General features: G+C 40.0%; 1 protein-coding gene across 3 annotated transcripts in view; it reads right to left on the reverse strand.

The window, feature by feature from the left end:
• Nucleotides 1-18,567, reverse strand: part of spsb1 (splA/ryanodine receptor domain and SOCS box containing 1) — a 29,360-nt gene that overhangs the window by 6,326 nt on the left and 4,467 nt on the right. For 2 of the 3 annotated variants that reach the window (XM_057829889.1, XM_057829890.1), the window contains exon 2: nucleotides 11,613-12,476. In XM_057829889.1, coding sequence (XP_057685872.1) covers nucleotides 11,613-12,306 — 694 coding nt within the window. In that variant the 5' untranslated portion in view covers nucleotides 12,307-12,476. Of the gene's footprint in view, nucleotides 1-11,167; nucleotides 11,223-11,612; nucleotides 12,477-18,567 lie in introns of all 3 variants that reach the window. The other variant, XM_057829891.1, reaches the window with a different exon arrangement.

Below are 18,567 nucleotides of genomic sequence, written 5' to 3' on the forward strand. Positions count from 1 at the left end.
GAGGACAGAACAAGCTATATTAGTAAAGTCAGGTAAAAATAAGATACTGTGAGGTAAAATAAGGTACTATTTATGCGACTTAAAGCCGGGCCAATGATTATTCTGTATATCGTAGTAGCCTTTTTTTTCCTCCTCAGGAAAAAACAGTCTCTTTTGTTGCTCTGCCATCTTTGCAGAATTCGCGCAAAAGCGTTCACATGGACTTCAGTCTTTATAATAAATGGGGAAAGGGAGAAGTGGTGTATGGCGTAAAGTAGTCAGCATATTTGTAGTTTTTATGTGTAGCAGGGTTCCTGCCACCCTCCTCAAAGTTAATTAGTGCTGGTGAAAGCGATACAGACCCCCAAGACCCCCCCTCAAGATATAAAAGAGGTCATTCAACTAGTCGCCAGTCGACTTATGATCCCAAACATTAGGAAAATATTTTATAAAGGTTGGAAAGTTACCCGGTGTTGCTTTAAGACCTGAATTTGGACAAAATAAATTTAATGACTTTTATTGATTTTTAATGACCCGCATAATCCCCTGTGGACGAAGGGACGTCTAAATTTGACTAAAAATACTGCATGTTCAATCAAACATTTTGTGGGAGGCGTCGTTTATGACAACAGTTCAACTATAATATTGGTCTTAATTGACAAAGACTTTGGGGGAAATTTTTTTTCCTCATTTTTCATGGGTTGAACTCAAAGATCAAAGACTTATGTTGACTCCACTCAAACACTGTTTGCAATTTCCATCCCAGTGTTTGTTTTTAAATGACGAGTCAGCTGTTGCTTTCCTGCCATGCGTGACCTTCGCTGAACTGCCAGTAGAAATGTTTTGTAAATATGTTGTTTTGGAGCAATAGCATTAGCAGAAGGTAGTAACGCATTACATTTACTGGAGTAGCTTTCGGAGAAAAATGTACTTTTGAGAGTACTTTTAGTATTCCATACTTTTTAATTGAGTAGATTTATGAAGAAATGCCACTCTTACTCTGCTACTCACATTTTTCCTCTATATTCTACATATTAGATTTGACCTAATTTTAGCCAGCAAAGTGGTTCTACCAATGAGACATTGCAAAAATCACATGACACCATTATACAAATCATACGAAATAAAATCACATGACCTCACGCAGGCTTGCAGCTAAAGTACTATGATGACACCTGCTTAATGACGTGAAGTCTTTAAAGCACTGTAAAAATGAAACTATTCAAAAGAGTCAACATGACTCGAAAGCGTGGATTTGAAGCTCTCACTGTCGCAGTTTTTATCTGGCACCAGTGGACCGTGGAAAACCGGAGATATGATTGTATTTATTTTAGGGCTGTCAAACGGTTAAAATTTTTAATCGAGTTAATCACAGCTTAAAAATAATTTAATCGCAATTAATCGCAATTCAAACCATCTCTAAAATATGCCATATTTTTCCGTAAATTATTGTTGGAATGGAAAGACATAAGACGGATATATACATTCCACATACTGTACATAAATACTGTATTTGTTTATTATAACAATAAATCCACAAGATGGCATTAACATTATTAACATTCTTTCTGTTAAAGGGTTCCACAAGAAATAATTGTTCTTAAAAGATAAATGTTAGTACAAGTTATACTAATTTTATATTAAAACCCCTCTTAATGTTTTCGTTTTAAAATTTGTAAAATTTTCAATCAAAAAATAAACTAGACTAAATACACCACAAGGTGTCAAAGGCGAGTTTTAAATTAACTTAGAAATCAAGCCAAATAGTGTGTTTTGTCCCTCGACTGACGCTGTAGTTTCCCGTTTTACTGCGGGTTCATTGTACCTTACGTTCATTTGAGTACTGGCTTCACAACGTACTTGACCTCTGATAGTTTATATATTGTGAATAAATATTGCCATCAGGTGTATTTGTTGGACTAAACGAAATGTTTCAATAGAGTAAGACCAAAGTAGGTTTTATGTGTTTGTTGCATAGCTATTTTGATTGGGAATGCCAGTTCTCGTTGCACTGTTGTTTAACTGTGAGAATAGGGCCTCATTAATACAGATTGAAGCGCTTTTCTTTTTGCAAACATTTTTTGAGAGATTTTTGTTGTGCTTTCACTGAATTATACTTATGTTTGTTGTGAAGGAGTTGCTGAAGCTTATGCCAATAAACTGCACGGTCCAATGAACGCCTGTGTCCACTCGCCTTTTGTAATATTGATATAGAATTATCCGAGGCACCTTTAAGTGCACGTGGCACCAGTGTTGTTTACTCACATGATGCAGGAGTGAGTTAGAGTTACGGCCTGCCAAGAGACGTAAGCTATGTTAATGTTGAAGCTGAATGTGCCAATAAAGAAACAAAGTGGCAGCACATCGCGTGTGGTATACCTATGTTAAGAAAAAGCACAAAACAAGACCCCTTTCTCTGCCTCTTAGCTCTCAAGTGCGTCATTGTAATCTCTTTGAGGCAATGCATGAGCGGGTCATTCCGCGCATGCGTTAAATATTTTAACATGATTCATTTAAAAAATTAATTACCGCCCGTTAACGCGTTAAATTTGACAGCCCTAATTTATTTCGTGGTAGGAAATATTTTCTTCGCTATAAGGCGCTCGTGCTCTTTGGACGGGTGACGTTTCATTTTTCTAGTCTGAATTTGATGATTTTGGTGTACAGTGGTCAGAGGTGAATAGTAGTGGTGTCAACAATAATCGATGCGGTGATGCATCCCGATGCGGGGCATGGACGATTCGATTCGGGCAACAAGCCGAATCGATTCAGCGCATTCGAAAATATATAAGTACGTTCAAAAATCTTCCCTGCGCAATTCCGGTGATGCAATGGATTTTGTTTCCCCATTTGTATTATTATTGTCATGTTTCATTTTTTTACACACTGCATAACTCTGGTCAAGTTTCCCCACCAACCTCATAGAAGCCAAAATGTCTCCAGATGTCAGCTTTCAATGTCTTAGGTGCATCAAGAATCTTTCTTGCTCCCTCTTTCTCCGCTTCAGCCATTGTTATGTTATGTCCTATCTCTTAGAGGTTAGATCTTGTGCCCGAGTTCGGGCCCAAAATGTTAAGCATTCACGTTCGGGTCGGGTCGGGCCGGCCCGCGCCGGACTAATAAATTATGAAAAAAAAAAAGGGATAAAACCGAGAGCATTTGCTTGTGCACTCACATGAAGCAGTGGCGCCGCCCGCTTTTTCTTCTTCTCTTCCGCTGTGGCGCTTGCGATTCGTTACGAAAGACACTTTTATTTATGCACACAAAGGCAACACAAATGTGATCCTTTTGAATCCTCTCCTCTGTGTGTCTGCAAACTCGTTTTTTTTTTTTTTATATTAAACTTTCCCAGCGTTATTTCGTTGTGTAAATGATTTTATAATGATCACAAAAATATGTAGACTGTTTAAACATTAAGAAACATGCTTTTTTTTTCTGCCAACTGAGAATTCGTGACGAAATACTTTTTTATGCACACAAAGGCAACACAAATGTGATCCTTTTGAATCCTCTCCTCTGTGTGTCTGCAAACTCGTTTTTTTTTTTTTATATTAAACTTTCCCAGCGTTATTTCGTTGTGTAAATGATTTTATAATGATCACTAGAGCTGGGAATCTTTGGGCACCTAACGATTCGATTACGATTACGATTCAGATGGTCCGATTCGATTCTAAAACGATTATTGATGCACCCCTTTTTTTATTTTTTTTTTATATTTTGTACATTTGTTCCAAAATTGTTCAAAATACTCTCAGGCTAAACCAAACTACTATTTCAGTATCAAGTTAACATATAGCAGTAAACAAATATACAAAAATAACAGTAAATAAAAAACTCTAGTCCCCATTCTGTATCAGCAGCTTTAAACTACATTCAATTAATGTTGTGAATCAACCGTTAAAGTTGTTAAAATTGCTCCCGTTAATCCATAATTTCCCTTTTGTCAACTTTCGACATGTGAAAGTTTTAAAACTATTTTAAAGATAGATTCAAGTCAATATTTTACCGATTTAGGAGTATTTTAGATAAAAAGTTAATTAGGTTTGCTTGGAAGGTTCGCTACAACAGCCTTGCAGAGAAGTGTACTGCTTTAAGATGGCGGCCGTTTACTACGTCTGCATCTAGCTTTTTGTAGATGTGCTGCCAACGCTACCGCTACCGTAGTGCATCTAGTCTTATATAAATGATATCTACCGTAACATTATGTGGATGACGTACTTTTGTAGCAGCTTCAGGTATGTTGTTGTGTTTTTTTATCTCGTGGCATGAGTTGAGCTAGAGCCGTGAGTTGAGCATTGGCATTACCCGAGGGGCCGGGTAATGAGAAGCATGATGTTTAGCTACTCTCGCTCCGTTGCTCATTGACCGCGCAGCGCGCCGAGTGTGTTGTACTTCCGCTTTACTTGGCATATTTCAATAATCGGAATTTGGATGTTTGTGAATCGTTCTCGAATCTTCCACGGCCGAATCGCGAATAATCTAAGAATCGGAAATTTTGCACACCTCTAATGATCACAAAAATATGTAGACTGTTTAAACATTAAGAAACATGCTTTTTTTTCTGCCAACTGAGAATTCGTGACGAAAGACTTATGCACACAAAGGCAACACAAATGTGATCCTTTTGAATCCTCTCCTCTGTGTGTCTGCAAAATCGCTTTTTTTTTTTTTTTAATATTAAACTTTCCCAGCGTTATTTCGTTGTGCAAATGCTTCTATAATGATCACAAAAATATGTAGACTATTTAAACATTAAGAAACATGCGTTTTTCTGCCATCTCGAAGAAATGAAAATAAATTGCTGTTGCTGCGTTTTTTTTTTGCCGCGTCACTCTAAGCCGGGTCGGGCTTCAATACCAGCGGGCCGTGTCGGGTCTGGCTGGATTTTTTAGGCCCCATCTAACCTCTACTATCTCTCTGCTCTCTCAATTGCAAAAAAATTATATTTCCTCATGTTGAAACATTGTTATGGCTGCTAAAATGCTGCTGCACTTCACCTTTAATTCATTATTTTTTATTGTTATGTGGTAGTTACTGATTGCATTTCTAAGTTGATTGCACATATATAGTGGGCTAGGCCAACATTTTACTTTTGTTCTACATTGCATTTAGTTGGATGTTTTGTTTGCAACTGAACTGATCCCTGGATTGATATTGCGATAAAGATGCTGCTGCACTACAATATTTTCTTTGTCACTTTCTTTAATATTTACTTGAATATTTTTATCGATGGGTTGTTGTGACTAAAATACAGTGACTGTTATTACTGATTTTGCACAGGAGTTCAGATGTTGCACTGTGTGAAAGGCTGCTACTGTGTGTGTAAAAAAAAAAAAAAGAGAAAGCCCTGGTCTCATTCAAAGCACCAATTAAATGCTGTGATCTGTTTTTTATTATTTTTTAAAAATATATATCTAAAAGTATTTTAACCAGGAGTGACACAAGAGCCAATAAAAAGTTGTTTAATGTCTGACCGCTTGTGTTGCCTCATGATTCACGAAAAATATGTTTTGCTTTAGAATTTTAATGCATCCCAGGCTTTAAGGCATCGCGATGCATTGCCGAGTCGAACCGAATCGTGACCCTCTGAATCGAATCGTGAGGGAAGTACCGATGCACACCTCTAGAGAATAGTAATGAGTTACATTTACTTGAGTAACTTTTTGAAAAAAAAAAAAACTTCTAAGAGTTTAAGCTAAGTTTCACCAATAAGACGTCACAGCAATAATCACATGACTCCACTATACCAATCAGACTCAAGCCTGCTGTTCCATGATCATGCCAGCCTGTTCAATCATGTGGTGTCTTCGAAGCACCGTAAAAAATTACCTAATTTTCAGACCATAAGGCGCACCTGAGTCGCCACCCACCAAATTTGACACGAAAACAGCATAGATAAGCCGCAGCTATCCTAACTGTATTTTGGGATATTCACACCAAAAGAACAACCGGTAACACTTTATTTGACAGCATCATAAGACTGTCATAAGACCAAAAAAAAAAAAAAAAAAAAAAAAATGCTTTTGGCCATCACTGCTCCCTTGGAGGAGACAGTCAACCTCTGCTGCCACTGCTGTCAACAATTTTTGTCTAATATGCCTCCTACCATCCATTGCAGCACTACTGATGTAAATAACAATGCAAGTTAATGTTCTGTACCAATTATTTCCGTTGCTGTTCCAGTTGTTTCATTAATTGCTAGTTATGATATTTAGTAGGGCTGTCAAACGATTAAAATTTTTAATCGAGTTAATTACAGCTTAAAAATTAATTAATCGTAATTAATCGCAATTAATCGCAATTCAAACCATCTCTAAAATATGCCATGTTTTTATGTAAATTATTGTTGGAATGGAAAGATAAGACACACAACGGATTTATACATACAACATACTGTACATAAGTACTGTATTTGTTTATTGTAACAATAAATCCACAAATGGCATTAACATTCTTTCTGTTAAAGTGATCCATGGATAGAAAGACTTGTAGTTCTTAAACGATAAATGTTTTAGTTACAAGTTATAGTAATTTTATATTAAAACCCCTCTTCATGTTTTCGTTTTAATAAAATTTGTAAAATTTTCAATCAAAAGTAGAGCTGCGCATGGCCCCCCCGCCCCCGCCCTCCCTCCCCGGGCTGGCTGGGTGGGGGCCGTGGCCCTGGGTTGGCACCCGCGCGGTTTCTCCACCCGTCTGCGTGGCTGTCACGCGCCCGGTGGGGCTTGCGTGCTGCTGGATGTGGTAGGGCATGCTCGGGTTGGGGGTCCCGGTGCCGGGCGGGATTGGCAATGCGGCGGCGTAGGGTTGGTCGCCAACGGGCTTACACTCATAAGAGATTCACACGATTACTGGGTTCTAGATCAAAGAACTGATTTGTGTACACTCTACCCCTTTCAATCACTTAGCTTATAGTCTTACAGACACCCCAACCCCCATCCTCCTCTTTCACTGGCCAATAGGCCCCCACATGGTGTAAACCGGAAATCCATCTCGCTGACGATAGCACCAGCATATTAGTAACTAATTTAGAGGTTCAATGTATTTGTTGTTGTTTGTGTTTGTGTTTTTCTTTCTTCTCTTGTATTTCTTTTCTTCTGTCCCCCCATAATCCATTCCTGTTCGCTGCTTTGTCATAATAAAAAGGTATTTTGAATGATCACAATGGGAGTATGTCAGACTCTCAATGTGAAACATTAAAACTGTTCAGAATCCGGGCACTTAGACTTCCATTCTCTGTGTCAAACAGCTGAACGGGACAGGTTAAAAAAAAAAAAAAAAATCAAAAGTAGAGTTAATATAATAATAATAAGAATAAAAATAACAACACTAAAAATAGAGTGACCAAAGTTTTACGTGTATTTTGCATAGCTATTTTGATATGGAATGCCAGTTCATTTTGCATTGTTGTTTAAGAATAGGGCCTCATTACTATAGACTGAAGTGCTTTTCTTTTTCTGAATTTTTTTTTTTTGGAGAGATAGGAATATTCCGCTACTCCTCCGCGTTGAGAGGAGCCAGTTGAGGTGACTCGGGCATCTGGTTCGAATGCCTCCTGGACGCCTCCCTGGAGAGGTGTTCCGGGCATGTCCCACCGGCGGGAGGCCCCGGGGTCGACCCAGGACACGCTGGAGAGACTATGTTGCTCGGCTGGCCTGGGAACGCCTTGGAATCCCGCCGGAGGAGCTGGCTGAAGTGGCTGGGGAGAGGGAAGTCTGGGCTTCCCTGCTGAAGCTGCTGCCCCCGCGACCCGACCCCGGAATAAGCGGAAGATAATGGATGGATGGATGGAATATTATTTTTGTTGTGCTTTCACTAAACGATACTTACATTGGGGAGAGCAAGTATTTGATACACTGCCAATGGGTTTTCCCATTGGCAGTGTATCAAATACTTGTTCTCCCCACTGTATGTTTGTTGTGAAGGAGTTGCCAATAAACGGCGCGGTCCGAAGAACGCCTGTGTCCACTCGCCTTTACTGTATTAAATACACCTGTACATATCTTACCCAAAATACAAGAAGAGACACATAATTGCCGCTAAAAGAAAGAAAACTTACCGAAATATGTGTGGAGCACAAATAGGAATTTGCGTTGCATTGTGAATACAGCATAAACGTCTCACAACTACTAATTCTCCCACGTTTTGAAGAAATAACATGAGTATGGAACAGCGCTGCCCCCAAGCGGGCGGTGGCATTCTCTTCACTCTTAATGTCCATAAACGGCCTCATTGTATAATCTGTTTGAGGCTATATGCGAGATGGTCATTCACCCAAGCGCCAGCAGAGGGCGGCATAACTCCATAGCAACAAGTGAGCTTTTCACTGAACAGTCATTTAAATTTGTCTGAGAGGGACATCTGCGTTAATTGCGTCAAATATTTTAACGTGATTAATTTAAAAAATTAATTAACGCCCGTTAACGCGATAATTTTGACAGCCCTAATATTTAGTAACACTATTTGACAGCGGCGTCATAAGACTATCATCAGACCGTCATAATTATGGCATGACACTGCCATGAGAATTAAGGTGTGCTTATGGCAGATGTAATTTGCTGTCATCCTGCAAATGATCGCACTTTTGAATGGATGTAAAAGATCCGAGCTGGACATAAATGGAGTTAGTGACATAATTTGCCGGATGACACTTAATGATATCGGTCATAAGCATTCATGAATGCCTATGATTGTCATGTCATTAATACGACGGTCTTATGACACCAATATCAAATAAACTTATCTATTAAAATTAATCAACAAATAAGCTGCTCTGGACTATCAGCAGCATGATTCAAAATGAGGGGGAAAAGTTGCAGCTTTTAGTCCGTAAATTACGGTAAGTATTCGACAGAGCGTTGCCGTCAACATGACTCGAAAGCTTTTATTTGGCACCAATTGACCGCGGAAAACTGGGGATATGATCCTTTTGATTCCATAATAGAGTAGATAATGGCTGTACGAATGGATGGAAATGTTTTCTCCACTAGAGGGCACTCATGCTCTTTGCATGAATGATGCCTCATGTCTGTACATTTTTTTCCCTCCCCAGAATTCAGTGATATTTTTTTTGTATTTTTTTGACTTAATGTGGTTATGTAATAGGTCATAGTACAGTATAATAACCGTTCATATAGATAACTTTGTGCTGAAAAAGAATATCATTGCTCAAAAGTTACTCACAACATTACTCATTACTTGAGTTTTCTTTTCACCAAATACACCAAGTACATTTATTGGATGACTATTTTTACGTTGAGTAATATTTTGAAGTAACGCTACTCTTACTTGAGTAAAATTTTTGGCTACCCTATCCATCTCAGTCCATTGCAGATTTTATTCAATTAAAAGAATACGTTTTATTTCAAAATGTTAAGATATATGAATGTATACATGTACAAATCATCGTTCTCTTTTATACACTACACGGAAAACACTTAGGTGACTTGAAGTTCTGCTCAGAGACCCCCAATTGGGCCAAATTTTAAAATTGTCCTAAATGCATAAGGGATACATCATTGGAAAGCTTAAAAATCACAATTTTCTGGGGGAAGAAACATTTTGAACACGAGGGCATTTAAAAAAATGAAACCCCGAAACCCTAACTTGAGGTGAGAGCGTAATTAAAGTCATATTAGATTATATATATATATATGAATAGAGAGTATCGCGTAAGGGAGTGCAAAAATCGGTTATTAGATGCATTGCGATTCGACACGTGGCGATTCGATTACGATTAATAAATGTACAAAAACAATGATTTTTCCCTAATAACTTTATGACAGCCACTCGCAGTGGAACAAAATTCAAGACGTCTGCCACCCCGACACTTTAACGGACGTATGCACAACGTTATGATGGATGCTGCCGGTTACTGAGCGAGAGATTTACTCCTTTTCAAAAGACTGGAAAATAAATTTGTGTATGAGACAGGCAGGGACCCGGCGGTCACGCTTCTGTGCGCAAGTTATTTTTTAGAGCGAGAGGGGAAGAGAGAGGGTTCGATGCTTTTTGTCTTTCAGTTGTCCAGCCGTAGGTTCAAGTCGTGTTAATTGGAAAGTCTTGTGTTTTGCCAAGTCCTGTGTCCGTCTATCAGAGGTGAGTACACGAAACCTCTCGTAATGTTTAGCCTTTATTGTTGTTGTTTTTGAGATGTTACTAGTTAGCGCCAACCGCTATGCTAATTAGCGAGTTGCATTTCCATGACATGTTGTATGGTAGTGTACAGAAGTTACTCCAGATGCAGAACGTGTAAAACCAGGATTAAATACAGCGCTTAAACTACAAACATGCGAAATAGTACAGAAATCTGTGAAAACAAAGTATATCGGTTAAAAGAAGTCTTATTTCTAAAGACACTTTGTTTCCAGAAAATGTGGAATTCATTCCACCAGTGTAAATTTTATTGTATTGTTGAGAGAAATAAGTACTGCTGTTTGAAACAGCTAATGTTTTTGCACCTTATTGTGAAAAATAGCTTCTTGTTTTGTATAGGCCAGTTGAGAAATAAGTACTGCCTTTAAAAAGGATGGTCCGCAGTCAATCCAGAGCACTGACGCGGCCGGTATACGTTGAACAATAGGATATAATGGGAATGATTGGCTCCGGTGCTATTTTTTTGCCGGACCTGGAACGAAGATGCATTTTGCGCAGTTGGTAACAAGGAATCCGAACTTTTAACAGCATTTCTGTCGCACGCACGTGCACGCGAGGCAATAAATCGCAGCGGAAAAATTGCCGCCTTCATTTTTATGTATCGTGCGATAAATGGAATTATTGCATATTGCGACAGGCTTAGGTAAAACACGGTAATATAACAAGGGTCGCGATGCAGAAATCGCAGACATCAAGGAGTGGTCGAGATTTTCTTTTTCAAATACTTAACCTTTTAAACGTTTAGTTCTTTTTTCAATTTTTCTTTCAATCGATTATTTATCATCTAAAATATCGGGGAAATGCGACATACTGTAGGTTAAATAGGTTACATTACACTACATCACAATTAGGAAAATAGCGTCTGTAAATAGTATTTACAGACCCTATTTTTTTTTTAATTAAGATGTAATTGGTTTAAAAGTTTAAAATATGCGGGTGAATTATTTTATAAAGTTTTATTTTTTAACTGAATATTAGACATCAATCAATGATTCTAAGCTAAAAATTATAAACAAATTCTAAATATAATTACCTCCTTTTTATGGCTGTATCTCTTATGGATGTATCTCTTTCAAATGTTGTTGAATCTGGATACATTGAACACACCCAAAAACAAAACAAAACAAAAAAAATGTAAATACGCTCCACCTCTACTTTGCGGATTATTTCGATTTTTGCAGGGTTGGGGGTCCCGATTAACCGTGAAAAATAAGGGATCACTATTTATTTTGCCTACTATGGTCATGTATACAGTATAATAAGAGTTCATATAGACGGACTGAGAAAAAATACATACCATTGTTTAAAAAAATATTAACTGTAAACAATTACTTGTGTATTATTTCACCCAATACTATTTTTAATTGAGTGACTTTACTTGATTCCAATTATTTTGAAGTTACGCTACTCTCACTTGAGTCAAAATTTTTGGTTAATCACCCCACCTCTACAACAGAATAAATCAAATCAATACTTACGGTCAAGTCCGTTTATGTACCGGATTCGTATTTCACAGTGTCCCCACACGGCGCTCACCACTGGGTACAGCTTCCTGCCTTTGAGTCCTTTGAAAGCCACCCCTAGATAATGGCCGTCCACAATGTAACCCAGAGTTCCTTCGTCCATGTCCAAAACCACTAAGAGGGAGTCCGGTATGATAAAGGTGTCGTCCGGCTCAAGGAAGGACGGGTACGTTTTTCCCGAATGATTCTTACTGTCGTGGTAGAGTTTACTCCTACATAGGTCCCAGCCCCAGGACTCGCTGTTGCTCCCCACCAACGCGGTGTATCCCACCGAGTGTAGCGGCGCGTCGCTGGTTGCCACGCCCACCACGGCGTGCGTGCCCCTCTGTCGCATGGCCCAGCTAATTTCCCACACGTGCAGTCCCCGCGTATAGCCCACACGGCCCCGGATGGCATCCGTGCTTTGCGCCACAGGGTGCCGGTGAAAAACCAGCTTGTTGTCGTCCTTGACAAAGATGTTGAGCGAGCGGTCGTCGTTGTTCCACGAGTGCTGGATCTGGACGTCGGCGCCGGTGGGCGGCATGTCCAGCAGCAGGTCCAGTCGAGAAGGCTTGGTGTGATTCAAGGCCTGCAGCTCCAGCTTCAGGGGGCTGAAGGCTGGATCTCGCATATCAATAGTTTTGATGCCTCCTGGGACTTTTTGCCCCATACTATGGGTTATGCTGGCAGCCGCCTTGTCTTCTCGCTCCTCCCCCCCTCCTCAAAGTCCAGTGGGGGAGTAGTCAAGTTCGAGTCTCCTTCTCCTTTGCTCATGCAAACCAAAAGGCAGCTTTTCAGTCTTCTGTTTCACAAAGTCGACATGTGGTTTGCGCAGCCTACCTGAGAAGATGGCACAAGGAGGTAAAAACGTTAGCCTGACCAGTTCTCTAGAACTGTGCGTCTCAAAGTGTGGTACGGGCCAGATTTACCAAATTAAATGATAGACTGAACCGATAAAAGTTATGACCCAACACAAATCATCCATAGACAATGTAGTTGTTCAGTTAGGGGAAAAAGTATCCCGGACCCATTTGGTGATGTGCTTGGTTTACTTTATTCCCTTGAATTGAAAAAAAAAAAAAAAAAAAAAAAAATCACAGTGTATGATTTTTTTTTTAACAATTCATTTGTATTATACTGCTGCAAATAAGTATTTGGGAAAAAAAAAAAAAAAAAATCAATGTCAAAATTTGCTTCCCCCCCAACGCTTGCCAGGCTCTAGACTTTTGTGATACACGTCAAGTGCTGCTTGGCAAGTTTTGTTTTATCTTGGCGAGATATGCCATGTTGCTTTAGCCTTTAAATGTCTTTGCTGAGTGATCATCACACACTAAACGCAATTTGTAGCGTTAGCATAGCATGCATGTTAGCATTAGCATTTAGCGTGGTGAGTGTCATCTTAAACCTCATTTATGCTTCAGTGTTGCGGTGACAGCGTAGCGACAGCGCAGACCCTTCGTCCTTAAGGAGCATTCGAAGTTCTGCGTAAAGGGATCGCGTTCCTCTGTAATTCACCGCCAAGCAACTAGAGGGGTGTGGTATTGCGTTTGTACAGTTTTGTACAAACGCAAATGTTAGACAACAATGGCAATTAAGAATGAACGTTTGAATGTGGTTCAGCTCATCAACATTGAACAACAAATGTTGATCATAGAAATGGTGAGGCGTCGGCGACGCAGAAGACTGTTGCGGAGCTGGTCTGTCCGACTGTTGATGCCGCACAGAGAGTGGCAGTCACATTACAAATTCTAGCCTCTGGTGGGAGCCAGCAAGCTGTGGCGACTAGCTCCAATACGCTGTTCTGGCAGAACACCGTCAGTGAGCAATGTGTCTAGCGTTTTGTCTGAAGTCTACAAAGCATTGTGGACAGCCCTTCAGTCTGATTTTTTTGCTGTGTCCTACAACCAGCCAGTGGGAAGCCATAGCAGATTTCTGGCGGCTACGGAACTTCCCAAACCGCATTGGGAGCCTTGATGGTAAACACGTTATCATAAAAGGACCGTGGCGCTCTCAATCTGGGATGTATCAAGTGTGTAAACTGTCTGTTGTTGAAAATTAAACATCAAGACAACAGTTTTGACACCAAACCTGTGCTTTATTCTTCATATACTGGAAGTGTAAATGTAAGGTCACAGACTCGTAGCAAACATGTGTGAACATACTTGTGTCAGAGGTTCTTCTGTTTTTATATGCATTCGCTAACCTCCAACCCTGTATTTTCAGCAATCTTCTACGAATTGCTCGCCATTTGGCAATCTTTATAATGCCTTGTGGGCTCTCGTCCATTTGTCCATTTTTGAGTGTAGCATGTGTAAATGGCGGTGATTTCGCGCAACAGTCCGAGAGGACCAATCACAGTCTATTTGCGTCACATCACCACGCGTTGACGTGACGCGTAGTCAGGATTTTGTGGAGGTGCACGTCAGGCTACGGCGTAATGTCGTAAATCGGATCTGCGTTGACGCCGAAGGTCTGCAGTCACCGTTATGCAGAAGCATAAATCAGCCTTTAAACATACAGTTAGTGGCGTCCTTGTGAGTTTAATTGTAAAATAACGTACCGTTTTCTGGCTGAGTGTGTATTGTCATCACGAAGATGGTGATGTCTTTGTGGACTCTACAATTACAATTATATGCTCGTCCGTCAACGAAATTGTTGGAAACCTTTTATTTATTCATGGACTAAAACTTCGACATTCATGGACGAAAACAACGAGTAATTGTCGACTAAAACTAGACGAAGACACCTTTTCAAATCACTAAAATATGACCAAGATTCATAAGTATTTTCGTCCAAAAGAGACGAAAATTAAAAGGGCTGCCAAAAAACACAATTTCAAACAGTTAAAACTAGAAACTTCATATATTTACCACATTGGCATTGTTGTGTACTTTGTTGTTACTATGCAAGTTGTTAGTACATAAAAATACAAGCAATGAATAATAAAACATACCGTAAAACGTAAAGTTTTATTTGTTTCAGTCATATACGTATTGAAAATTGATCCAAAATCTTCCCAAAAATCCCCCATATTGTGGCGCGACCTATACGAGGGTCAACCTAAAAATACCTACCGGTACTTTTTTAACCACAAACTATGGATGTGACCTATGCTCCAGTAGAGCCGTCTCGACTAGCCGACCTTGTCGACGTCATCGATGACGTAAATGCGTCGACGGGCAAAACGTACCGTCAACGGGTAATGATGAGTTAAAAAAATTAAATTAAATGCGGATAAAGTTGAGAATGGCGGGCGCTCGCGATGCAAGCGGCATAAAGCCAAAAAAGCGGACCAGAATGGCCAGAGCCTGGAATTATTTCAAGGAAAATATGGAGGGTGCCACTGTGTGTACTCTTTGCTAAGCTGAGCTCACATACCAAGGTAGCACGTCGGCTATGAATGAACACTTGAAGCGCCGTCACCCTGGTGTAATTTTGGAAGACAACAAGAAACATTTTCCGTGTACACTTTCTATTTTTATTAATTGAAGTTGCCTTTATGTGCGTTGTATCAACGTGCATCATTAAGTTTTTTCCCCACGTACTTCACGTTTTTAATATACTCTGCTGCTGCTCCCGAAAGCTGTAGATCTCGACATCTCCGTGCACAGTATGCAGATTCCATGTATTAGGATCATGGAAACTCCCACTTGGGGAAAAATATATACATGGCGGAAAACACTCAGGTGACTTGAGGTTCCGCTCCAAGACCCCCATTTTGGCCAAATTTCAAAATTGTCCAATATGGATGTGTGATACATCAGCTTGGAAGGTTCACAACAGCCTACTAGGGAAGTCTCCTGCTTTAACATGGCAGCCGTTTAGTTTTCCATACTTCAGTGTTGGTAACGCAGTCGAGTCTGTCGTGTAGCATCTGGTTCTATTTATACTGTATATGATACCTATCATCTCCAGTAAAACGACGTTGACGTAGTTTGTTGCGGCTTTCAGCAGAAGTCAGGTATTCTTGTGTTTTTTATCCAGCGGCATGAGTTAAGCTAAAGTTGTGAGTTGAGCATTGGCATTACCTGGGTCTAAGACAAGTTATGTTTACTTTGGGCATTGCGTCCCGAAGACCGCGCTGTGTATTAGTTCCGCTTTACTTGACATATTTCAATAATCGAAATTTGGATGTTTGTGAATCGTTCTCGAATCTTCAGCGGCCGAATCGCGTGTTGGATGGTGCATCTTGACTCACGTGAGATAATGGCTCGTCATCCAGAATGAATTCTTCGGCAATGACTCTTGTTATTCCCTGGGCTTTGGGACTGTCGAGTGCCAGTTTGTCACGCAGAGCAAAACTTTCTGCCAGTGTTAGTTGCGTAGGACCTTTCTTTTTGTCTTTGGTTTTCTTAACATACTCCTCATATTGTTTGTGGTGGTATTTCGCTTGACTTTATTGTGGCATATGTTGCTCTCTGCCTCGTCTTTGTCGTCCTTTAAGGTGAAATGATCCCACACAGCTGGCATTTTTACCGATAAAGTCTCTCGGTAAATTGGGAGACGGTAATGTAAATGTAGTGTGTTGAAGGTGTGGCGTAAAATGCGGAACAGATTTTAGGGAAACCCAAGCAAAAACTGGAATGGATTATGTAAATCGGTGCGCTGGAAAACCTGGACCAGAGTTTAAAAAAAAAAAACTGGATCCGAAGTCTGGATCGGAATTTTTCCTGTGTTCCGATCCGATACCGATGCCCATTTTTTTGCCCATATCGGCATCCGATCCAAATATCGGATCGGGACATCTCTAATTTGAACAGTTTTTCCCCTCCCCCACAAAATGTGGAATGCACACCAGAAAGAGCATCTGAACTCATACCAAGTATTCTGTAAATGATTGTCCGGGACATGAGGCCCATTGCAATTCATTTTAACATTTGGAATAATATAGACATACCACAAAAAGAGAATTGTTTTGACTCCTGTTAAAAAAGTGAAGTCACAGTGTTTCCATTTACATTTCTTTTGCACTCGGTAATGCCAGCAGCATCGACCTCATTGTTTGCGATTTATTATTGATATTTATGTTATTTATTAATACGTTAATCAAGAATTTAGGTGTTCCAAAATGTTTTTGTGAATTAATAAGCAACAAAATGTTCATTATTAAATTAGTATAAAATAATTTCAATAAAAAAATTAGATTAGTCGACAAATCGTAAAAAACAGTCGGCTGACTAATCGGAAGGAAATGAGTCGCTTGGGACAGCCCTATACTCCAGTATACGATCGTTTCCATTGACTTGCGTATCTCTCTACCTCTAGCATATGAACATTTGCATAGTGTTACCCACTAAAAGAATGTGCAAGCAAGTATGAAGCTGATCAAGTTTTGTTTGCCGAACATGATGCATCATTTATCATTTATGGACATGTGTTGTAGCAGTATTGTATAATGGGGAAATGTTCTGCTGGGAAGGCCTAATTGAATTGTAGACAAGAGTTCATTGAGAAGGAAGGGCCTTAGCTCGTCTTCTAATGCAAGTAAACAAGCATTTAAGTGGGTCATGTCTCCTCAATGATTGGAAAACAGGGGGGATGAAAAAGCAAGCAGCGGGTGGCCAGCATCTGAATGTAAACAATCTCTTTTTGAATGCCTGTCCAGCATTTGGAGCCACTAAAACATGTTCATTTGCGCTCCGTCGGGACTCCCGCTAGACCATTTTCACTCCGCTTGGTAAAGCGCCACATTAAAAACGGAACAAAAACAACTTTTCCATTATCTTTACTAGTGACCCTCGTTATAGTCGCGAATGCGTTGGCGTGCCCGCTGAAAAGTTTTGTTGCATTAGGGCTGCCATCCTGGTTGCATTCCAGGGCCCCTGTGCCGCTTTGGGACTAATTAAGATGCAAGGGGAAGAGTTGAATGGATTTACCAGCCAAAAAACACTTCTCTGGATTCTTAAGGTAGAATTTTAGACGGACCAATTACAATGTTCCCCTTTACGTCTTTTTGTGTCACTGCAGAGTACGCAAGTCATCCAAAATGGGGATGTCGTACTGAGCAGTCTACTACTTTTGCTCTACTACCGTCTGTTGCTTGGAAGGATGCTCATCTTAATTGTTTAATTGGTTGTTGTGGTCGGAAGAAGAACAACAAATAACGACAATTATGAAAATGGAGAAACGGCCATGCATGCCAGCACTGGGAGCGCCCATCTTTTCAGGACAGAACTAGCAAATATACATGTTACACATGATTGATTCTCATGAAAGCTATGCATTACGGTAATGAAGGAAAGCTGGCTTAAAAAGAGCAGAATGCTATTATGACTTTTCATCAGGTTTGAGCTCCCTACTATTTCATTTAAAGTAAAATATCTCATTGATTAACCCTTAACACGGGACTTGTCGGCAGCGGCGCATTCACTCATATCATCTTAGAAGCCTCGTCACACTGTAATTACGTCACTCACGTGCCTCTGGTTGGTCTCATTTGAAAGTGTGGAAGTTGGGGTCCACGCCCTTTTTTACTTGAAATCAATCGACCAAGTAAAACGGGATATAATGTCATTTGAGTTTAATAGTCCTCATAAATAAACATTAAAATGCTGCATTAACCATGTGTTTATGTCAATATTTCCATCATTTATTGTCCTTTTTCAAAACCGAAAGCACCATGAAAAACTATATCCCAGGAGGCATTGTGAGGTCACGACATAACGTGAAGATTTTTAATAAATTGCCGAGCGAGGCGCCACCTAAGGAGAGGGACGCGAGGTAGCGAGTGACGGCCGGTTGGATTGAGTGAGCGACTTTGAAACGAGCGGAATGAATCGAAAATGAAATGTAGCAGAAGCTAATGCATTATTTCATCAACTCGAAGAGGATGGGCCAGGTTTGTCGTTTTCTTCAGATGAGTCGGCGACCGAGGACTGATAGGCTGTGTGACGTAGTTAGAGCTGAAATGAATACTCGAGTAAATAGAGTT

The sequence above is a fragment of the Corythoichthys intestinalis genome, chromosome 2, assembly GCF_030265065.1.
Source record: "Corythoichthys intestinalis isolate RoL2023-P3 chromosome 2, ASM3026506v1, whole genome shotgun sequence".
In the NCBI taxonomy this organism is placed as follows: Eukaryota; Metazoa; Chordata; class Actinopteri; order Syngnathiformes; family Syngnathidae; genus Corythoichthys; species Corythoichthys intestinalis.